The sequence below is a fragment of the Aethalodelphis obliquidens genome, unplaced genomic scaffold (genome assembly GCF_003676395.1).
Source record: "Aethalodelphis obliquidens isolate GAN/ISIS:26980383/991018 unplaced genomic scaffold, ASM367639v1 scaffold4, whole genome shotgun sequence".
Lineage (NCBI taxonomy): Eukaryota > Metazoa > Chordata > Mammalia > Artiodactyla > Delphinidae > Aethalodelphis > Aethalodelphis obliquidens.
In genome coordinates this window covers 56,956,991-56,980,852 of record NW_020837948.1, presented here as the reverse complement: position 1 = coordinate 56,980,852, position 23,862 = coordinate 56,956,991, and the positions used below count along the sequence as shown (strand labels likewise).

General features: G+C 41.8%; 1 protein-coding gene across 2 annotated transcripts; it reads left to right on the top strand.

Moving 5' to 3' along the window:
* The first annotated feature begins 535 nt into the window (after nt 1-535).
* Nucleotides 536-13,317, top strand: CRHBP (corticotropin releasing hormone binding protein). Of its 2 annotated transcripts, none has more exons than XM_027100789.1 (7): nt 536-770; nt 1,092-1,185; nt 1,457-1,614; nt 3,035-3,245; nt 4,958-5,106; nt 8,848-8,965; nt 12,603-13,317. In XM_027100789.1, exons 1-7 carry the CDS (start codon nt 651-653, stop codon nt 12,758-12,760), a joined length of 1,008 nt encoding a protein of 335 aa, XP_026956590.1. In that variant the 5' UTR covers nt 536-650; the 3' UTR covers nt 12,761-13,317. The 2 variants fall into 2 exon arrangements, with proteins under 2 accessions (XP_026956590.1, XP_026956591.1); XM_027100790.1 differs by having other exon boundaries at nt 541-731.
* The last annotated feature ends 10,545 nt before the right edge of the window (nt 13,318-23,862 follow it).

Sequence of the window (23,862 nt, the reverse complement as noted above, 5' to 3'; positions counted from 1 at the left end):
GCAAAGACCAAGGGACAGAAAGAAAGCTTGAATTACATGATTGCAATAGTCTGCGAAATCAGCTTCTCTTTGGAGCTGAAAATGCCTCAAGTTTCTTCCTGAGAGGCATGAGCAATTGCATGAATACTATATTCTCTGACAATTTCCAACATGGCTCCATTTAAGGTTATGTGACAAGTCTGTATGATAAGGTTGTGTGTGTTTGGGTATTTTATGCCTGTGGGTAACACTGTCACTTGGCTTTGCAAAACCAAAAATTCCCTGTATGTCCATGGGAGAGGATAATTCAGCATGTGGCCGACCAAGTAAAATGCCATCCCTTATTCTCTATCCTTGCTTCATTCTTTCTCTCACACTTTAATTCACTAAGTTGTAAGTGTCTGAAATCATTCTCGGTGAATAACGCTGGACCATTCGGAAAGTTTGCAGCTGAGAGCTGGACCCTCGTCATCACCAAGCACTTTGTCACTGAGACAGAGTAACCCATGGTTACTGAGCTCAGATCAGTTAAGGGGCAGAGAGCCTCCCCTCCTCACTGCTCTATAAAAGAGACCCGCAAAGGGACCCTACCAGCTTCTAGCTCTCAGCGCGTGGGAAGCAAAGCCCAGACCTGCGGAGCAGAAAGCACCAGCTGCAGAGGCAAGGCCGGCATGGCTCCCACTTTCAAACTTCAGTGTCACTTCATTCTGATCTGCCTGATGGCTCTAAGAGGGGAGAGCCGGTACCTGGAGGTGAGCGATTACCCGGTTGACCCATCACACCTTCCTGTGGTGAGTGTCCAGCCTTGGGGGTGGGCAGGCTGCCTCTGCTCTCAGACATGTTTTGGTTAGCTCTTTCTTCCGCATTTACTGTGCCCCCTCTCTCCTCTGATTTCCCCTGGGTCTTCCTCCCTGCCTCTTCCCCCTTCCCTCTGGTCCCTGGGCATACCCTGGTCTGATGGGAAAGGTCTAAACCTTCCCGTCTTCTCCGGACCCGGGAGACATTGACCCGGTCACTTTATTCTCTTTGCCGCGGGGCAGGGAGGGTGCCTTGCTTCTGGTCCCCCTTCCCCCTCCTTGAACTTTTGCGGACTGACTGATTTTCCTGGCCAGCTGCGGGAAGCTGTGGACTACGACCCTTTCCTACTCTTCAGCGCCAACCTGAAGCGGGAGCTGCCGGGGGAGCAGCTGTACCGCCGCGCTATGCGTGAGTCGGGGCTGCCTGGCTGGCGTCCGTCCGCGGGCAGCGGGGAGGTGGGGATTGTTGAGGACCGCGGGGGGCGCAATTCCCATGGCTAAGGGTCAGTCCGAGGAGTCGCACTGGGGCGAGATGGGGTGACGCACCCGGAGCGCGGGAGCGGGGCGCAGCCGAAGCTGGGAGTCAGGGCGCGAGCGGAGAGGGGCTGCCCGGGTGCCGCCGCAGTGGCTGCAACCCGGGACCCCCAATCCCGCTGCCCTCCCCCCACCCCGCCCCCCAGGGTGCCTGGACATGCTGAGCCTCCAGGGCCAGTTCACCTTCACCGCCGACCGGCCTCAGCTGCACTGCGCCGCCTTCTTCATCGCAGAGCCCGAGGAGTTTATCACCATCCACTACGAACTGGTCTCCATCGACTGTGAGAGCGGGGACTTCCTGAAGGTGAGGCGCCCCCGCCAGGCGCAGCCCCAGCCGCGGGGCAAGGGAGGGGTCATGGCCAGGACGCTGCGCCCTAGCGTGGAGAGCCGGCGACGCTCGTAATTAGATGCTCCGGTGGTGCAGGAGTGGGAGAGGCGCAGTCCGGGACCCCCGCGCAGCGTGTACCTCGCCCCACTCCCAGAAGGGCGAGTGCCTTGGTCTTGCAGTGGTTTAAATTCATCCCTGTGCGCTGTCGGTCCCGGGCGCTTCCAAAGACTAGAACTCGTGGCGCGAACCACTGTGTTGCAATGGGGAGCAGGTGAAAAGGGGTACAAACCAACTAGTACGAGCCCTCGGGTCCGCCGAACCCGAGGTCCTGATTAGAAGGCGACCTCACATGTCTGAGATCTGAGCCCGCCTTGCTCCTGCTGGTCCCTTTCTCTGTGGAGCTGTTTCAGGCTCCCAGACGCTGTCTTCAATGCCTGGGTGACCTGATTTTGGAGCAGAAGGGCACTGGCTGCAGGGAAGGTTGCTGAGAAGGAATCTAGTCTGAGGCAGGTGGGAGGCGCGGAAAAGTCCCCACTCCCAGTTCTCCATGAGTCTAACGGGTCAGCTTGGGATGGATGCTGGACTTCTCCAGTACAGTTAAAATGAATATGATTAAAATCCCAAAGTGGAATTATTTTGGAACCTGTCAAACGTCATAGAAGAGGACTGATCTGGTGAAATAATTTGTAGCTGGTAATTTTACTAACGTGAACTAGGTTGGACTCATTAAATTGGAGACCTGTGGTGATTTTAAGAGTAAAGTCAATAGACTCTGACCTTTTGTCCAGCCAACTACAAACTTCAACAAGTGAAGGAAAAAATTCCGAACTTGCATACCAGCCATTATCATCTAAGTGTTAAAGTAGTTCTTGATATTTTAATATGTGATAAGAGTAAAAAAATGAGGAAAATGGGTGTGTATAACCATCGGCAGGTAGGTAAAGTTGCTGCTCCAGTTTTTCCTCTTGCTATTTTTGAGAAATTTTGTTCATATTTTAATGAGGAAAGAGAAAAACTGAAACCCAAATTATGTTCCTGTGGAATTCTTCTGAAGGTAGGATGTGTGGAAAATATGACCAACACAAAAATGTATATCGTCTGTAGTTTCATTTACCAAGGTGGCTGAAATGATAAAGTATAAGAAAGTTTATTTACTTTGGAAATGTTAGAGTTTATAAAGGGGAAAAAGCAATAATTAAATAATAATGCAACTTGCAAACAACCCTCACAGTCAAAATATATACAAATAGAAGGGGGGTGCGGGGGGTGTGGGCTGTCTATTCCTCACTGATGACCGAAGGCCCGTGGCTGGATAACCTTTTCCCCCTTTTCAACACACTTGTGACTTCAGGAGTTGATGAAAGTGATCATCTTTGTCTGTATTTTTTGTTGGAAGGTATTTGATGGTTGGATTCTCAAGGGGGAGAAGTTCCCCAGTTCCGAGGATCATCCTCTCCCCATGACTGAGCGGTACATAGATTTCTGTGAGAGTGGTCTTAGCAGAAGGAGCATCAGATCCTCCCAGAACGTGGCCATGATCTTCTTCCGGGTCCATGAACCAGGAAATGGGTTCACATTAACCATAAAGACAGATCCTAACCTCTTTCGTAAGTGGACTAAATGTCTTCTTAGTTGGAAGGCAGGACTTGGGGGGAGAGAGTGTCAGTTATGCTTTTCAAAGGTAGCATCATTGCACAGACTTAAGAAATTTGAAGCGAGGAAGGATTTGAATGGAAATTCTTTTGTAATTAGAAATGACCTAAAGGATATTTCCAATTCATTATCATGAAAATCAAAGCAGTTTTTAATTTATTTACCAGGCTAGGTAAGATACTAATTTATGATGGCTGGAATTCTATTTTTTTCTCCAGTCTTATTCTGATCTCCTGAGCTACTACAATGTATTCAGTGACAAACTTTAATCCCTCCAAGTCATTCCATTGATCTGGATAAGCTTGAGGGATCAGATATGAAATTGCAGTCCTACAGATATTTAGGTGAAGGCTGAAAGACTACATATCTGGGATGTGTAGACAGATTTCATGCCCTGAGCAGAGGGTTGGACCAGAGGACCTCAACATTGCCTTCTGAGTCTGAACCCATTGCTCTAATATAGTTCCTTTCTGGTGGATACACAAATAGATGTTATAAAGCTGAATAGCCCAGGCCTAAAACACATTATCTTAATCAGAATGAGTTCATTCATCTGTTTATTATTTCTTCCCATTAAGAGGAAAATGTTTATAAAAAAATCAGGAAAACATTCATTTTTGGTTGTATACAGTAGTATTATTAACACTTCATGTGGCTGAAGAATGGGGCCTACCTAATCTGCCAAAAAATAATGTACTGACTGATCTCCCAAATTTTGTTTTTAAAAAACAAAAAAAAAGCTTTTTGAAAGAAGCCCCCCAAAATGGCTGTTTCTGAGGACTAGAGCAGAGTAACACTAGAGGACAACATGAACTGTTTCTCCTATATCCTGTTTGCTTAGAGATCAGAAACCTTCTAGAATCATCAAGGAATTTCAGTTCTTTTTGAAATTAAGTGTAATTAAAAATATAAGATGGAAGCAAAAGGTAGTTCTGACATAGTCTGATCAATCAGAAACTTTTGTCCCATAACTGGCCAAAAAAAGTACAAACTCTGATGCTTCTAGTTTCATAGCTAGAAGAATAAATTTATTGTAAGTCTAGTCTTGAGATACAAAACAAAATTTCAGAAAGACTTGGGAGTAGATAAACATTTAAAATTTACGTATTAGTCAACTTATCACTTAACACCCAGGAAATATTTATCAGACATAAGCCTGCTTTGTATTTTTCTCAGCCTACTTTGCAACTAGTTTAATGTTTCTTCACTTTATTATCTCAAAAGTAACATGTAGCTCCAAGTTCAGTTAATAAAGGTTTCAGACAGACAGGGTTTGAGTTCTGGCCTTACCTTTAAGCCTTGATTCTTCCAGACTCCCAGCTTGAACTTGGACCCTAGTTAATGAAGTGTTCCTAGAACTTCTACCAGCTAGTATTGTTTGGTTGGTTATTAATTTATGTCTTGTGAGTGTTATAAACAAGGTGACCCCCTGAGATTACGATCAGAAGTCCCCTTGCAGCCAGGGCCTCCTGATAATGTCCATACGTCAGTGGTGCTTTTTATTCCCCAACTCCTTCCTTTCTCCAAATCACCTTTGTGATAAGTACTCTCTTCTGGGCCACAAGCCCCTAGACCATGAATAGGAGCTTAGAATAAGGATGAGATAAATTTCTATAAAAGCCCAGCATACCAAGCAGTGAAAATGTGATTTTGTTTTTCTACAAAGCCTGCAATGTCATCTCCCAGACCCCAAATGGAAGGTTTACTCTGGTCGTGCCACATAAGCATCGCAACTGCAGCTTCTCCATCATTTATCCTGTGGTGATCAAAATATCTGATCTCACCCTGGGACACTTAAATGGTCTGCAATTAAAGGTGAGTTGCTTACTTGCTTCTCAGTCACTTCCTAAGACCTCAGCTTTCTCAGAGCCAAAGTAACTATACAGGGCAGATGTGGATGAACTGGTGTAGTATGTCCTTCTGTTTGGCAGTTAGAACTCACACGAGCCTGCCCCCGCTGCTTTAATAAACTCCTCTTCTATTTCCGTTATACTGCCAGTTGCATACTCAGGTGCCTCTTCTGACTACTTGAATACTTTTCTTGTGATGTTAGAAATGCTTTCAGTTGGCAGAGTTGTGACATATAATTACAATTGAACTCTCTTGTACTTGCCTCTTTTACAAAAATTATCTCCTAGCAGAACCTAGTGTGAGTCATCTCCACAGCTGTTTTTCTGATTATTGGAATTTTCTTTTGACATGAAGGAAGTATCTCATTGACAGACTGTGTTATGCAGGAATGCTAAGCATAGCATAAAATACAAAACTGGATTTTTATATTGCAAAATACAGTAAAGTTTTGAAGTGTTTTCTCGCATTACATTTAATTCCATACATTTTGCAACAAAACATTAGTTGAGACTCCCCATCAACTTCTTTCCCCATGAACTTCTGTATGGATTTTACGATTAATGCTGAGCTTGACCACATTTATTTGCACTGGTAGCTTGTTTCCTTTGAGTCATCCTCATTTCCTTTTATGTTCTCATATGCCTAGGTTAAGACAGCTCATGCATTTGCTGGCATCCAAGATAGTCATACTTCCTAATCAGAAAGATTGCAGTGAAAACCAAATAAATAGGATTAGGGCTGAGAAAAGCAGTAAATCCAATTTCATTTAAGCCCTAACTTCATAGGCCAGTGCCTATTTTTTAAAGTTGAACCTTAGTGGAAGAATAATCCTTTGATAAAGGCCAGGATAAGTGGATGTCTTTGGTTTAGCCCTATAGGCTTGAGATTTTTTGTATGTCATTCTTGATGTTTAATATAGAAGGTGGCAAGTGTGATAGATTGAGAGATCTGCACTTTAGTTATCTTTGGCTACGAGGAGTATACTTTGTGCTTACCACTTAAAAAAATGTGAAGTCTGCAGTGTTCTAGGTATCTATTGCTTTACGAAATATTCTTTGAGTGCTTACCATGTGCAAGGCATTCTTCTAGATGCAGGAAATTAGCAACGAACAAAACAGGTCCTACTCACATAGAACCTGTATTCTAGTGGGATGAGACAGGCAAAAGTATAATGTATTTCAAATAGTGGTGAGTGCCCTACAGAAAATGAAGCAGAGTGGTGGCTGGGGACAAGGGGGTAGAGTGAGGGGCAGGCAGCTACTTGAGATGAGATGGTCAAGAAAGAAATCTTTTGAGAAGGAGACATTTAAAGTGAGATTTCAGTGATAGGTAAGAAGGAGCCAGCAGCCACAGGAAGAGCTGGGAACAGAGCAACAGTAGTGCAGAGGCTCAGAGGCAGGAATGGGCTTGCTGAGTTCTAGAAATGGAAAGAAGGAAAAGTAGAGGGGGAGTGGTATCATACAGCATCAGGCAGACAGGCAGGGCCAGGGGGTGGAGAGTCCAGCGGGTAATATTACAGAGTTTGAGTTTATTTTCAGTGGGAAACCACCGAAGGGGTTCAGGCAGGAAAGTGACATAATCCATTTGATTATGCTCAGGTGGGGTGAGAGTGATTGGGAATTGCTGGCCTCATGACCAAAGTAATTGACAAAGTCCACGATGGGAAGGAGACGGTTACCTAAAGGTCATTCTGGCTTCCATGAATGATGATGAATGGGCTGTAGGGGCCAGAGTGGTGCAGCAGTGCCCCTAAAAGGCCATTGTCATAGTCTAGGCAAGAGATGAGAGTGACTTGGTCCAGGGAGATAGAACCTCAACAAAGAAATCTCGGGGGTTACTGTTGAGGAGCTGAACCCCAGAGGTCCCTACACAGCTCAGCTTCTGCCGTTGTTTATAAGAACAGCTGAGAGGTTTGGAAAGAGGAGAGGAAAGTCACTGAACGCCAAAAAGTACGTGCTCCCAACCTCCTTGTTTCTTGGTTTTGTTCCCTTCATTTTAGCTTCCATTTCTTCCCAACTTCTCATTTCCCATTTCTCTCTCCTGAGCCTGCCTTTCCCCCTTCACCTCCTCCTGTGAAATTTGGAACCTACAGAACCAGGTGGAATGTTTAGTCTAAGACATGTTCCCCCTGGACACTCTCTACTCAAGGGAAAGGCAATTACATTTTTTTCCCTTTACCTCTAAATGGCTTATTCAACTCTTCCTACAAGAAAATGAGCCCTGTACACAGTGGGGCTAACTAACCCTCTATTTCATCATTGATGAAATTACGTGTAAAATACCTAAGCATAGAACCCAGGACAGAGTAGGTGCTTTAAATATATATACCCACACCTGCTTCCTTTCATTAGTCAAAGAGTTGCTGTTGTATGATTTTCTATTGGTTGTTTAGTTCCAGCTGCATTTCAATATCTTCCAAATGTGGGACTGTGTGCGCTGATGTATGTGTGTGTTTTACATTCTCTGTTTTAGATTTTGGTCCCTATGGAGCATGGTCTGTTTAGCGTCTAAGCACCTTGCCACATTCCGCTAGATCTCTTGATAGCGATGTCTCATGAAGAAGAGGATCACAGGGAAAACTGGCTGTATAATTTGTGGGGGGACAGTAAAAAATGAAAATACAGGGGCCTTATTTTAAAATGATTAGGAATTTCAAAATGGTGACAGCAGAGCATTAAGCCGAGCACTAGGCCTTGTAAGCGTGAGCCCTGTGGGCACGGGTGGCACGATCACAAGGCCAGCCCTGATCGCGGGAAACGGGTGGCCCAAACGGTGACATTTGGGGCTGAGAGGGGGCCTGCTTTGTTTGCGTGGGAAAGTGAAGCCCAGGAATTGCTGTGGATGACACAGTGTGGAAAAGATGAAGGGAAGCAGAAAAAGGTGGTTACAGGGCATCACACAAAGTCTTAAGACTACACACTTATTTTGAGTAGCTTGAAATAAGTTTATTTTAGTTGGAAGGAGAAAGTTGATGGTAACTCTAGCTAATTTGAGCCCCAAATGAGGGGTCTCTTCTTTTTTTAATATTCTTATAACTAGTCTAAATCCTTATCAGTAGAAAGGATAAGAATTGTCTCAATAGCGGAAAAAGTCTTTTAGAAAGAAGAGGAAAGGGCTTCCCTGGTGGCGCAGTGGTTGAGAGTCCGCCTGCCGATGCAGGGGATGCGGGTTTGCGCCCCGGTCCGGGAGGATCCCACGTGCCTCTCGGCTGGGCCCGTGAGCCATGGCCGCTGAGCCTGTGCGTCCGGAGCCTGTGCTCCGCAGCGGGAGAGGCCGCAGCAGTGAGAGGCCCGCGTTCCGCAAAAAAAAAAAAAAACTCTGACTGCATGCATGAAGAAATTCAAATAATTCATTGTGTAAGTCCAAATGATTTAAAAAGCAAAGCATTTTCAGATTCAATTTTCATATATTGTATATAGAGTTTACAGATTCCAGTTTCATCATTCTAGTCCTTGAGCTTATAAAAAAATGTTTTTTAAATGCACATACATTTTTTAAAATGATTACTCAACCGATTTAGAAAAGCAATTCCTATGATTTTTTTTTTCTTTAAAAAGTCTTACTTCCCAGAGTCCTGGATGTTAAATTAAATGGCGCTGCCAGGATGTCTACAGCTGACTGAATTCACCAACTTGCCATTGGTCCAATGGTTTGACTTCCTTAATTGGTTTAACTACATCTTCCTCTGCTGCTTTATTCTCTTAGAAGTCCTCAGCAGGTTGTGTGGGAATAGGAGATTTTGTGGAGCTGCTGGGAGGAACTGGACTCGACCCTTCCAAGATGATGCCTTTAGCTGATCTCTGCTATCCTTTTCACGGCCCTGGTAAGATATTTCTTTGATTATTATTTATGTGCCTATTAAGATTGTTTCCTTAAATAAAATGCCTCAAATTTTTTATACATGGGAGGGCAAGTTCCACCAAAAAAACTTCGATTTTGCACATTGAGCAACTGTGAGGGTTTTGCATTTGAGCCTAGGCACAGTATCAAGAATGCATGACCACAATATCTGACACTGGGAGAAAAACTTATGAAGTAACAAGGTTGCGTGTTTAAGGTTTGCCCTAAGTACGACTATGAAAAAGACAAAGCTTTTTGGTTCTGTGCTCTGTCCACCTTCTTGAAGGTCCCTGCTTTCCTTCTCTCGAGACTAAAGATTTTACTGACTGAAGACCGTTGTTCAAGTAGTGGATGTATCGTCAATTAGTAATAGTATAAAAATGAAGTAATATCTAAATAACTTTACCATACATATGCATATGTGTGTGTATTACTCATAGTAAATATTGATACATTAGAAGGTGATATGCTTTATTAGAAATTCTCAGAACTGCTGAACGTCCCCAACTTCTAGCAGCAACACCAGCCTCTGAAAGACCACTGCAAAACAGAGGTAAATTCTGAGATCTAAAAGTGGTCACGGGTAATAAAAGACCTGGTTCTCGCCAAACAGAATCAGGTCTTCTTTGTTAAAGATCAGTGAAGCTTTTCCATTTGATTATGCTCGGGTGGGGTGAGGAGGGTGGGAATTGCTGACTAGTGACCAAATTAATTAACGAAATCCAAGTGTTGGGGGAGAGGGTTACCTAAAACATTTCTGTAAAGGTCACTCCTGTATCTGCACTTCTGATGCAGGAACCAGTGATTATCTTTTAAGAGACAGAAGTCAAACAGAAAAACAGTCTTTCATCCCTTACCATAGCCCCCTTCCTCTTTTTAAGCACACATCACTAACCAACTAAATAACGAAGCTGCAAATCAGACAGCCTTTTGATCAGCTGTTACCAGTTTTAATTAAAGCCAGGTCTGCCAACCAGTATTTTCTCTCTCTGAGCTAATGCTGGGAACTTAAACAAAATCTCTCTGAAATAGAATTAATGTACACAGGTCAAGGGAAAAGATTTCTAAAAACCCACTTTGCTAAAAGCTTGAGGGTTAGTTTATACTAATTTACACTTGAGCCCTGGTTTAAACCAGTGCATCATGGCTTCTCTCCCTTTGTGTGTGCTCTCAGAGGCACTGGAGCCTTCCAGGCTGATGGAGAGCACCTGTGAGGAGCTGCGTTTGAGCTGGGTAAAAAGATTAGATTAAGAACTGAAGCACACTCATGCCTTAAAATTTAGATAATTGAAGCCATAGTAATTTTGGTGCATGAATTATATGACTTGATTTCAAAGGGTGTGGCTGAGGCCAAAAAACCACTTTTGCCTGTATTATTTAGATAATTGAAACCAGTCTTAAGGTAATGTGAAGGCTTGAATTATCTGACTCACTGGTTCATGTTAGACTTCACTTTTTTCTTGAATTCACCATGTTTTCATGAGCCCCTCTTAAGTCGTTCAGACAATGAAGAACTCTTAGGTATCCTGCCCTTTACAATGGATTGTATTAGGAATTATGTCAAATGATAAATGATATGCGCATTAACTAAAGGAAATAAGTCACGTTATGTAGCTTGAAGTTCAGAGTAAGATCAGAAAAGAATGGCCTTGCAAACAATTTAAAGAAAATTAGGGACTTCCCTGGTGGCACAGTGGTTAAGAATCCACCTGCCAATGCAGGGGACACGGGTTCGAGCCCTGGTCCGGGAAGATCCCACATGCTGCAGAGCAACTAAGCCTGTCCACCACAACTACTGAGCCTGCGCTCTAGAGCCAGCGAGCCACAACTTCTGAGCCCACGTGCCACAACTACTGAAGCCTGCATGCCTGGAGCTGTGCTCCACAACAAGAGAAGCCACCACAGTGAGGAGCCCGTGCACTGCAAGGAAGACCCAACACAGCCAAAAATAAATAAAAAATAAATGAATTTATTTTAAAAACTTTAAAAAAGTAACTTTGGACTTCCTCACAGAAGCTTAGCCTAGACTCCCTGGTGCTTATATTAAAATAATTATAGGGTTTATATTTATTATGTCTCCAAATTGACTTTTACCTAAATAACTATCTGGCTGTTTTACTTCATTTAAACCCAGGTGCATGTTTGTGAAGGACCTGTTACACAAGGTTAATAACATTTCTCAGAATTTAGGCCTTATAGAGACAACGTGGGGAAAAAAAGATTGAGAAAATTAAAGCAGCAGAAAGGATTATTGTAGGGCAGATAAATCTTGCCTCAGGAACCAGATTGAGGCGGAAGAAATAAAACAAAAGTAATTTTTAATAAAAATGCTGAGTTTCACAAAACAGGTACAGAGAACAAACAGATGGTTGCTAGAAGGGAGGGGAGTGGGGAATGAAAAGAAAAAAAAAGGTAACTGTGAGGTAATGAATGTTGATTAGCTTGATTATGGTGATCATTTCACAATGTATATTTATATAAAACCATCATGTTGTACACCTTAAATATATACAATTTCTGTCAACTATACCTCAATAAACCTGAAAAAAAATTTTTGAAGAATGCCTTAAACACACACACAGTTTCAGTATATAACTGCTCAGGCACATCTGTACTAGAAGATACATAACTGTTTCCAGATGCTTATAAAAATAATGAATAAGATTGGATTTAAGAAAAGTAAGGATATCAAAAGCCATTCCATATAAGAAGTACAGAAAAAAATTAGAGATGAAAAGTACAGGTGAACAATAGAACAAAAATGAGTATACTTAGTGTATGTCTAAACCACGCAAATGATATTTCTGTTTATATGTAAAACAGAATTATTACTGAGGCTCAGAAAATAATAAATAGGTGATATTTTTAGTCTACATAAATGTCCCGCAATACACTCCATCCTTCAGCCCTGCCCACTAAATGCCACTCGCACCCCCAGATATAACCAAAACCTGCCTCTGCAAATTCCCAACCTGTCCCTAGAGGGCGGCACTGCCCCCCCTGAGGACACAACTAGAGCAAAGGTGCAGCAGGTCGGATGCTTGCCTTCACCACCAAAACTCTGCAGGTAAGAGAACATAAAAAGCACAAGGAGATATCTTCTTACCTCTTTGCAGCCAGTTTTGTTTGACTAACAGTGTTCTTGCACATGAGGAGAAAGGCTGAGCTTAATTTCACTATTCTACAATTAATTATACAGTTGACCCTTGAACAACAGTGGTTTGAACTGCGGGGGCCCACTTATAGGCGGAGTTTTTTCAATAGTAGATACTACAGTACTACACGATCCTAGGTTGGTTGAACCCGAGAATGTGGAACCTCGGATCTGGAGGAACCGTGGCTCTGGAGGGAAGACTATAAATTATAGGCAGATTTTCGCCTGTGGGGAGGGTCCTCACCCCTAACGCCCCACGCACCCCCCACGTCGTTCAAGGTCAGCTGTACATTATAAGAATGAGAACAAACACGTTTCACCTGATGGCAGATGCTTGGTTTGAGTACGTGAGAGGAAGCTACATCCCCTTGCTTTCTTCGTGTTTAAATGATCTCATGGACAGAAATGGTTTGACTGTGTCCTTTCTAACCTGCTGGGAAACTTTTACTTTTTCCGTGAATTATAGCCCAGATGAAAATTGGCTGTGACAACACGGTGTTGCGCATGGTCTCCAGTGGAAAACATGTAAATCGTGTGACTTTTGAATACCGCCAGCTGGAACCATACGAACTGGAAAACCCGAATGGAAACAGTATCCAGGAATTCTGTTTGTCTACTCTTTGAAGAACCAAGCCAATGATTTCCATGCTGCTAGCTAAGGGAGTTTTTAATGGCCGTTATATATGATTTTGATGAGCAGCTAGTTAAGAACCTTTCATACAAATCAGTATTCCCAACCTTGAGCACATATCACACACACTAATTTTTGTACCTTGCTTCTTTTTCATTTGTAAGATATAAATGACCACGTGGCAGAAAATAAGCCCTCCCCCCGACCCCAGTAGAAAACCAGTTTCCAGTAATTCTTTGATATGCTACCAACCTGAACTGGTAAGACGAGTGCAATGAAAACTTGGATCTCAAGGGAAAATACTACAAAGAACTAAAAATGTTAGTGCTCTTATCAGTTTTATGACAGAAAACGCATGTCCGTGTGTACCAAAGTAGTTGCATTTATTTATTTTCTGCTTATTATTCTGTTTACAGTAGAGAATACTTGTAGCTAGTATTATTTATTGATTTGTAACAACTTTTTTTTAACAAACATTTGTAGCATGTAAAACACTTTGCATCCGTAAATCCAAACATGAATAAACATATTCAGAATGTTGGCACCTCAACATCCTGCTTTGTTTTCCTGCGTAGTTCCTTCCCTTATTACCATCAGAAAATAATGTTCTCAGGTGGTACAGCATCAAATGCTGAACTAAATCATTTTAGACTTCTTAGAGCTCCAAGAACCCTGGGTCGTTAAGTAGGATTATTTAGGGCAGAAGGTAAAATTGCAGTGTTTGAACAAACAACACTAACCAGTTGGTGGTGATAGGGAAGCAGGATATGGGGATCCCTCTTCCACTGTCCTCCAAGAAAACTGAGAATACATGTCTTTGTCACAGTAAAGAGTGTACTTTTCAACAGGGACAACAAAGGCCTTAAACTCTCATAGACACAATTTGCAGAAACCTGAGTACTTTTTTGGTACTGAAGGCAGTTTACTGTTGACTGAACCTTGTCCACGTTTGGCTTGAGACCAAGCATGTGGTCTGTAAAAGACACCTTGGGGTCAAAAATGAGGCCCTGAGGAACAAAGGAAATACTCCTAAGTGAATAGTCCTCTTTACTTTGAATTAATGGATGGAAGCTGCGAACTGTTCCATAATTAATGGCTTGATTCTGATTCCCCAAACATATTTAAGATAATTTTATAATGGAATATACTGGAATCCCATACACTGGGCTTGTTAACAAAATCTGAAAACCAAGCAGAAAGAAAAATAGTTGACTGAAAGTGCTAAAAATACCCAGGATTGAGACAAATTTTGTCTCAGTAGGTATTTTGGAATGAGTGGATACTTTAGCAAATGAATGAATAAATGCCTGAATGGATAGATGGATAAATGCTGGGATAAACGCTGGGATGAATGAATAAATGTCTGAACATATGGCTGTATAATTCCTGACTAGTTACATAAGATGCTGGATTTCTTATTTCATAGAAAATAAATTCTGTGTAGTTGAACCCTTTTATCTTTTTCATAGTCTTTCTAGCAACCAAAGAATTAATGCAGTCACATATCACAATCTGAAGTTTCTGGTTCTTAACCCTTATGATCCCCTCATGCTGAGTAGAGAAAATAAGTGGTCTTAAGTCAGGAGGCAAGTATTTTTACCATGGAAGTTAGGACAACTTGCTTTTGTTCCTAAGGGACATTTTGCAAGCTACTTAGCCTCTCTGCCCTAAAATGGGTGGGACTCTGGTCCCTAAGGTTTCTTCTTATTCTGCAGTCATTTATTTGTGACATACGAGACTTCAGAGCTTGTTATTGCATATTTGTGTATGTTCTTTGAGAGGAAGTGAACTGTCTGTGACTTATTCTTTGGAGATCCATGACTCAGTCTTCATTCCAAAAGGATAGGACAGCTTTCTGGAAACAAAATGGTAGATGAGATCTCTGGAGGGAAGTGCAAGAAAGTATCTTTGCTGACACCTCCTTTAAGCAAGCAAAATGTGATATGAAATTTTGGCCAGGGCTTCCCTGGTGGCGCAGTGGTTGAGAGTCCGCCTGCCAATGCAGGGGACACGGGTTTGTGCCCCGGTCCGGGAAGATCCCACATGCCACGGAGTAGCTGGGCCCGTGAGCCATGGCCGCTGAGCCTGCGCGTCCGGAGCCTGTGCTCCGCAACGAGAGAGGCCACAACAGTGAGAGGCCCGCGTACCGCAAAAAACAAAAAAATTTCGGCCAAATTTGACTTTCTAAAAAAGTCAGTATGCATAGTAACTAAGGTGATCGATTCTGTAGCCAGACCTCTTTGAATCCCAGCTCTGCCACTTACTTGAGCAAGTCATAAGTCTGTATTGCTCAGTTTGTAATCTGTAAAATTGGAGTAATAAAGATTTTTGGCAAAATTAAATGTTCATATGTATTTAAAGCCCCAGAACTGTGTCTTGTATATGTCAGCTGTCACTTTTATTATTATTTCTCACTTGTAAGCAAATATGCTGTCCCAGGTCCTCCCTACTCTGAGAGGGGCATTTGCTTTATGCTCTGAAGGGTTTGTACTGATTCAATTGTCCTGTTTCATTCCAGGACATTGTGAGGAAGATAGGGTTAGTTAGGGTTGTTTTCTGGGACCCAGAAGCAGAGTAAGGTTACTGGTAACATTTGAGGGTAGATCATGGCAGGGCTTAGCAGGTTCCCACGTGCCTCTCCTCCCAGCTGACCCTATCTGTAGTCTCTGAACTGCTCCAGGACCAATGCTGACCTCGGACAGGAGGAATTTGAACAGCTCTTGTCCACCATGCTGGTTACGAAGGAGTCACTTCACAAATGATCTGCCTTGACTGTCTACCCTTGTGCCCCGGCCCCATCTCTATAATATTCCTAGCTCTTGGTTATTTCATCCTAGCTCTTATCTGACCCTAATCTTATCCTCCCCTCCAAACCCCACATTTTCTAAATACTAAATGAGTGACTTCTCTCTACTACTGATCACTGAATTCCCAAATTCCTGCTGCTTCCATGTCTGAAATTCTGAGTATGTTTGCTCATAGGTTTTATGTCACTGTGCCCATCCCGTCCTCTGGACACTTTTCTATCTCCTCTAAGCCTGCCTCTTCTGCCACTGTCTTCCAGCCTATTATGTGTGGAATACATTGGTCGGCCTATGATATTGGACTTTCTCCCAGTATCTAAATCATCATGTCTTCAACTCTTCCTGGCACTGCTGCTTTCAGTTAAGAGAATAAGGTAGAAATGCATTTTGTTCACCACAAGTTATACTTCTACCTCCTAAGTATGCAGCTAGACTACATTTTCCAACCTCCCTTACAGTTAGGTTTGGTTCTGTGACTGAATTTTGACTGAAGGAATGTGGGTAGAAATGATGCCCAACCCTCATGTGATCCTCTGTACTTTCTTTCTCTTCCCCCATGTATTGGTAAGATACTGAGGTTCTAACAGAGGATTCCAAGTTCATACAAGGAGACAGAGCCATAGGATGCAAGGAGCCTGGATCCTGCTTTGTAGTTTTTTTTTCCTCAGGAAATATATTTGACATAGGACAGATTTTTGTGACAAAGATTCTTCCAGGGCTTCCCTGGTGGCACAGTGGTTAAGAATCCGCCTGCCAATGCAGGGGATACGGGTTCGAGCCCTGGTCTGGGAAGATCCCACATGCCACAGAGCAGCTGGGCCCGTGCGCTGCAACTACTGAGCCTGCGCTCTAGAGCCCGTGAGCCACAACTACTGAGCCCATGTGCCACAACTACTGAGGCCCACGTACCTAGGGCCCGTGCTCCGCAACAAGAGAAGCTGCCGCAATGAGAAGCCCACGCACCACAATGAAGAGTAGCCCCTGCTCGCCACAACTAGAGAAAGCCCGCGCGCAGCAACAAAGACCCAATGCAGCCAAAAATAAATAAATAAAATAAATAAATTTATTAAAAAAAAAAAAGATTCTTCCAGATCTCTCCCAACTTCAAACTTTCCTTTCTTGCTATTTTAATAGGGAGGCAACATTACCAGAGTTTGCCTGCAAGGTAGACTCTTCATGAAAGAAAAATAAAGATTTGATGGACAGGGTCTACTTGAAGGCAGTTCACTTATGTGCTTAACAAGACCTGATAGAGAGTTGTGGATACGAGCTCTTCTTATGGGGTAATCACATGAAATTATATCTGAATACACTCATCTCTGTGCTGTGGAGTATTTCAGAAGAGAGAAACAATTTTGTATGTTCAAAGAAGCAGACTGAATGGTCTCAGTTTTAAGAGGTCATTTGTAGTAGATTACCATCCATTTTTCTCTTTGCGTTTAAAAGTATTTTCTTCATGTGTTAAGACAAACTGTACAGAGAAAGAAAAAGCAGAGAGGCAAGGGAGAAAATATGGATAAGAGAAAGAAGCCTTGATTAGAGGGTTTGAAAATGTTGTGAAAATCGGGGTCTTCAAATTGGACTCTGGGTTTTGCTCTTGGTAACAACAGTGTACTCAATCCCTCTGTGCTGAAAAACGGAAAATGAGAAGTGTTTTGTGCTTTAAGGAGAAGACTTAATATCAATACTAGGACATACAGCTGGTTAAGTTAGACAGAACTGTGATTTTTGTAACTAGATCAGTTATCAGGTATTGGGGTTTCCTAGTAAGAAGATGGACTCCCCCCTCCCAACTCCCCTCCTCTCTCCAGTTTTCTGAAGTATAAAAAAATGTGTCCTGTGCTATTAATGATTCAGAGGTGATCAAGCCAGCAAAGCCAAGCAAAGTAGATGGCTGCCTATGTGGTGTGATTTGAGGGACAGTGAAAGACCCACTTGACAGAAAATAGCACCAAAATTCACACCCTCATAATCCTTGTTCTTTTTTTCTTTAAGATGTATTTTAATTAAGCAAGTAATTCATGAGTACTTTATTGCATTAAAACCTTGAGACCGTACAGAGGTAACTAGTTAATGAAGTGACTTCAAGTCAGTAATTAATTTGACCATACAAGGTTTCGCTAATCATTATTACATGACATAGAATTGGTAGGTGAGCTTTGAATAAAGGAGACTGTGGTGGGTGAAATCAAGAGTATGAGGTACTGAGAAGAAGATAGACTCAGAGGAACGTACCATTGAGGCTACTGGGAAGGCCAGCCAGGAACTGATGAAACCACCACCTTGCTGAGAGTTTGCAGGGGAGGCAAAAAGAAAACTTGCAATGGAGTTGGCTGTTGTCAAAGATAAACTTTGTGGCACTTCCTCAGTTTTGCCTGCGACCAGCTCAGGAGACACTCTTGCCTGTGGAGCATGGATGGGACCAGAGATACAGCTTTAGAGACAAGATCTATTCCTATGAATACAGGTGTCACACTGGAGGGGGAGGAAGCCAGACTTCGGAACCAGACACAGGGTTGAGTTCTGATTCAGACACTAACCACCTGTGAGCCCTTGATTAGGTCCCATTTGTTTATTTATTTTTTTATTTCTATTTCCTTGAGAGACTGACCTAAGAAAACACTGGTATGATTTATGTCAGAGTATGGTTTGCCTATGATCTCTTCTAGGAGTTTTATGGTGTCATGTCTTATTAAGTCTTTAAACCATTTTTAAATTTATTTTTGTGTATGATGTGAGGGAGTGTTCTAACTTCATTGATTTATGTGTGGCTGTCCAGCATTCTCAACCTACTTGCTGGCAAGACTTGTCTTTTTCCCATTGTATAGTCTTGCCTCGTTTGTTGAAGATGAATTGACTGTAGGTGTGTGAGTTTATTTCTGGGCTCTCTATTCTGTTCCATTTATCCATATGTCTGTATGTCTGTTTTTGTGCCAATACCACACAGTTTTGATTACTGTAGCTTTGTAGTATTGTCTGAAATCTGGGAGGGTTATGCCTCCTGCTTTGTTCTTTTTCCTCAGGATTGCTTTGGCAGTTCTGGGTCTTTTATGGTTCCCTATAAATTTTAAGATGATTTGTTTTAGTTCTGTGAAAAATGTCATGGGTAATTTGATAGGGATCGCATTAAATCTGTAAGTTGCTTTGGGTAGTATGGCCATCTTAACAATATTACTATTTCCAATCCAAGAGCATGGAATATCTTTCCATTTCTTTGAATCATCTTTAATTTCCCTTTATTAATGTTTTATAGTTCTCAACATGTTAGTCTTTCACCTCTTTGGTCAGGTTTATTCCTAAGTTTTTATTTATTTATTTATTCTTTGGTACGATTTTAAAAGGTATCATTTTGTTTACATTTTACATTCCCTTTCTGATATTTCAATGTTGGTGTAAAGAAATGCAATCTATTTCTGTATCTTAATTTTGTATCCTGCTACCTTGCTGAATTTATTTATCAGCCACTAACCATCTGTGAGCCCTTGAGCAAGTCCCCACACTTCTGTGAGCATCACCTCTCTCACATGCAAAGTATAAGCAGGAGCACCTACCTTTTTTTTTTTTTTTTTTGTGGTATGTGGGCCTCTCACTGTTGTGGCCTCTCCCCTTGCAGAGCACAGGCTCCGGACGCACAGGCTCAGCGGCCATGGCTAATGGGCCCAGCCGCTCCACGGCATGCGGGACCCTCCCGGACCGGGGCACAAACCCGTGTCCCCCGCATCAGCAGGCAGACTCTCAACCACTGTGCCACCAGGGAAGCCCTCACCTACCTTTTTAATGTGATAGTTTCCATGAAGTGTCAAACACTATTCTAGGTACATGGCAGATGCTATAAATATGCGTGTCCCTTTCCTGGAAAAGTTGTTTATTAGTCAAGGCTTTGGTAATATAATTTCATCTTAAATGCTGTAAAGAAGTACTACTTAAAGGAACTAAGAGATGGTTCTTTTAAGTGAAAAGAATTTATTTGTAAAAAGAAAATAGCTGGTTGTTATTGTAACATCAAATTGTTATTGATATATATTTTTTCCTTGAAATGGCCTTACTGCTACAGTATTTACTCATCAGTTCATTGAAATGTGGTGATCCATTTGCAAATTTCATAGTATCATAGCACCACCTTGCCATCTGCCCAGTGAAAGCCAGTCTTCTACCCATCGTGTCCAGGCTTATTAACAAGAGCCTCTACGATTCTTCCTGCTCCTGAACTTGCTGGTGAAAAGCAACTTGCTTACATTGAGTGCCCCTTAAGGGACACTGAAATGCCAACCTCTGGGTAAAGGTAGGAAGGGGTGAGGCTGGTATAACTTTCTGTAATGCTACACGTTTAAAAACAAAACAAATAAACCAAAACCAAAAATAACCCTATCTCTAAGATGGGCAGACGTTAAGAAAATGTTTGGCTTTATTCTTAATTCAAGTAATAATAAAAGGTAATATTTATTGAACACTTAATATGTTCCTTGCACTGTTCTACACACTTCCCATGAGTTAGGACATTTAAACCTATCTCCGTTTTATAGATGGAGGGAAAAACTGAAGCCGAGAGAAGTAAAAATGAGTCGTGTCAAATCTACTGAAAGCAGTAGAGCCAGGATGCAGACTCCAGTGATCTGACATTAGAGCGTGCCCACTTTACTATTGCACTACCCTGCTGGGGACCGTTACTAGAATAAAGTATGAAACACTGCTTTCACAGAGAGTTTCTGCCAGCATAGCAGTGACATTGAAAACTTTTTGGTCCTTATTGCTTTTGAACACACCGTTCAAAGTGACTTTAGGGCATTTGAGGATATTATAACAAATCAATCCCAATCCCAATTTCAATTCTCAGAATGGCTAAATGTGATGGCTAATTTTATGTGTCAACTTGGCTAGACCATGGTACCCTGTTATGTATTTGGTTAAATACGTATTTGGTTAAATGTTTGTCAGGATGTGGCTGTGAAGGTATTTTTTAGATGAGATTAACATTTAAATCAGTAAACTTTGAGTAAAGTAGATTCTCCTCTGTAATATGGATTACCTCATCCAGTCAGTTGAAGTTCTTAAGAGAAAAAAGATGGAGGTCCCCTGAGGGAGGGGCAACATCCTATTGGTTCTGTTTCTCTGGAGAGCCCTAACACACTAAATACTACTTTTGTTTTCATTTATTTTATTTTTTTTAATTTTTATTTTATATTGGAGTATAGTTGATTTACAATGTTGTGTTAGTTTCAGGTGTACAGAAAAGTTATCCAGTTATACATATACATATATCTATTCTTTTTCAGATTCTTTTCCCATATAGGTTATTACAGAATATTGAGTAGAGTTCCCTGTGTTATACAGTAGGTCCTTGTTGATTATGTATTTTATATATAGTAGTGCGTATCTGTTAATCCCAGCCTCCTAATTTATCCCTCCCCCTCACCTTTCCCCTTTGGTAACCATAAGTTTGTTTTTTAAGTCTGTGAGTCTGTTTCTGTTTTGTAAATAAGTTCATTTGCATAATTTTTTTTAGATTCCACATATAAGTGATATATGATATTTGTCTTTGTCTGACTTACTTCACTTAGTATGATTATCTCTAGGTCCATCCATGTTGCTGCAAATGGCATTATTTCATTCCTTTTTTATGGCTGAGTAGTATTCCATTGCGTGTGTGTGTGTGTGTGTGTGTGTGTGTGTGTGTGTGTGTGTGTGTATACCATATCTTCTTTATCCAGATGGACACTTAGGTTACTTCCATGTCTTGGCTATTATAAATAGTGCTACAATGAACATTGGGGTGCATGTATGTTTTCGAATTATGGTTTTCTCTAAATAGTACTTTTTTTTCCCCTGAAAATCTTTCCCTTGTATCCAGCCATAATGACTGTAAGCAAAGCTATTGCTAAATCCCTGTTTACTAATGAAGGGTCTGAGGTGCTTATATCTTTTCTCTCTTACATTGTCCTCTCACAATCATACTGACTTCATATACAGGGGCACAAAAGGGCAAAGGAGTGGGTGCCAGCAGGTTCATTAGCACCTTCCCCACATCACTTTGGTTTACTTACCTGAGAACCAGGTGTTGAAGGTGGCAAGGGCCAAAATAAAACCCAGCTCTCACCCAAATAAACTATGTCTGAAAAGGAAGTCCAAAATAAAAATGGCTCCTGGATTTCATTGTCCCATTTTTAGGAGGAACTGTAGAAAGAACAGCCCACAGTTACACAGACACTTAAGATTTTGATTACATAAATTCCAAGCAATATTCTATTTATAACCAGCACTAATTAAATGTTATTGCTTAACCTTCATGATTAACAAAGGTTTTGCAGCTAATGTCAAATTTCAGGTGAAAGGATTTTAGCCTCCTTTATTTTTTTCTCAATGAAACCAATTTGGAAAACTCTTTCAAAGTGACATCTTTAATTGGAAAGCACTCCCTTGTGCATGGATGAACAATGTGTTTCCTCATGTCACTGATAAAATGTGCTCTACCCAGGGCTGCAGAAACAGCTGGAATATAACTGTGTAAAGGGCAAGAGCAGAACATTATGGGGGGAAAAAGCTCAGAAGATTCATTTTTTAAAAATATAATAAATTTTAAAAATGAAGAGTCAGTAAAATATAAAGCTCAATGGATGGGTTCAAAAGATTGGGCAAGCTGAGAAAATCAGCTCTGAAAGAAGTTAAGAAGTGTGAAGGACAGAACAGGAGACACTGGTGTACATCTGAGAGGGCCACTGGATGGTAGGTAGGCACTTTGTTTCTCCTCATTATAAATGATGAAGTTTCTCAGATACCTTGCAGATTTTTTTTGTTATTTTCTATCTTTTTTTTTTTTTTTTTTTTGCGGTACGCGGGCCTCTCACTGCTGTGGCCTCTCCCATTGCGGAGCACAGGCTCCGGACGCGCAGGCTCAGCGGCCATGGCTCACGGGCCCAGCCACTCCGCGGCATGTGGGATCTTCCCGGACCGGGGCACGAACCCGTGTCCCCTGCATCGGCAGGTGGACTCTCAACCACTGCGCCACCAGAGGAGTCCTCTATCATTTTTTAATTGAAGTATAGTTGATTTACAATGTTGTGTTAACTTCTGCTGTACAGCAAAGTGATTCAGTTAATATATGCACACATTCTTTTTTTTATACTCTTTTCCATTATGGTTTATCATAGGGTATTGAAAATAGTTCTCTGTGCTATACAGTAGGACCTTGTTGTTTATCCATTCTATACATAAAAGCTTACATCTGCTAACCCCAACCTCCCACTCCACCCCTCCCCCAACTCCCTCCCCCTTGGCAGCCACAAGTAGGTTCTCTATGTCCGTGAGTCTGTTTCTTTTGTAGATAGGTTCATTTGCATCATATTTTAGATTCCACATATAAATGATATCATATAATATTTGTCTTTCTCTTTCTGACTTACTTCACTTAGTATGATAATCTCTAATTGCATCCATGTTGCTGCAAGTGGCATTATTTTGTTCTTTTTTATGTCTGAGTAGTATTCCATTATATATATGTACCACATCTTCTTTATCCATTTATCTGTCGATAGACTTTAGGTTGTTTCCATGTCTTGGCTATTATGAATAGTGCTGCTCTGAACATAAGGCTGCATGTATCTTTTTTGAATTATAGTTTTTTTTGTTTTTTTTGTGGTACGCGGGCCTCTCAGTGTTGTGGCCTCTCCCGTTGCGGAGCATAAGCTTTGGACGCACAGGCTCAGCAGTCATGGTTCACGGGCCCAGCCGCTCCATGGCATGTGGGATCTTCCTGGACTGGGGCACGAACCCGTGTCCCCTGCATCGGCAGGCGGACTCTCAACCACTGCACCACCAGGGAAGCCCTGAATTATATTTTTGTCTGGATATATGCCCAGGAGTGGGATTGATGAATCATATGGTAATTCTATTTCTACTTTTATAAGGAACCTCTACACCATTTCCCATAGTGACTGCACCAACTTACATTCCCACCAACAGTGTACAAGGGTTCCCTTTTCTCCACACCCTCTCCAGCATTTGTTATTTACAAATAATAGACTTTACTAACAGACTTTATTAATGATGGCTATCATTAAAAAGTCTACAGACTTTTTAATGATGGCCATTCTGACCAGTGTGAGGTGGTACCTCATTGTAGTTATAAGTTGCATTTCTCTAATAATTAGCAATGTTGCGCATCTTTTCATTTGCCTATTAGCCATCTGTATGTCTTCTTTGGAGAAATGTCTGTTTAGGCCTTCTGCCCATTTTTTGACTGGATTGTTTGTTTTTTTTCTTGTTGAGTTGTATGAACTATTTGTAAATTTTGGAAA

Coding starts and splice junctions, on each gene's coding strand:
- CRHBP (XM_027100789.1), top strand. CDS start 651: ATGGCTCCCACTTTCAAACTTCAGTGTCACTTCATTCTGATCTGCCTG. Junction 1,186..1,456: donor GCTGTACCGCCGCGCTATGC/GTGAGTCGGGGC, acceptor CCCGCCCCCCAG/GGTGCCTGGACATGCTGAGC. Junction 3,246..4,957: donor GACAGATCCTAACCTCTTTC/GTAAGTGGACTA, acceptor TTTTCTACAAAG/CCTGCAATGTCATCTCCCAG.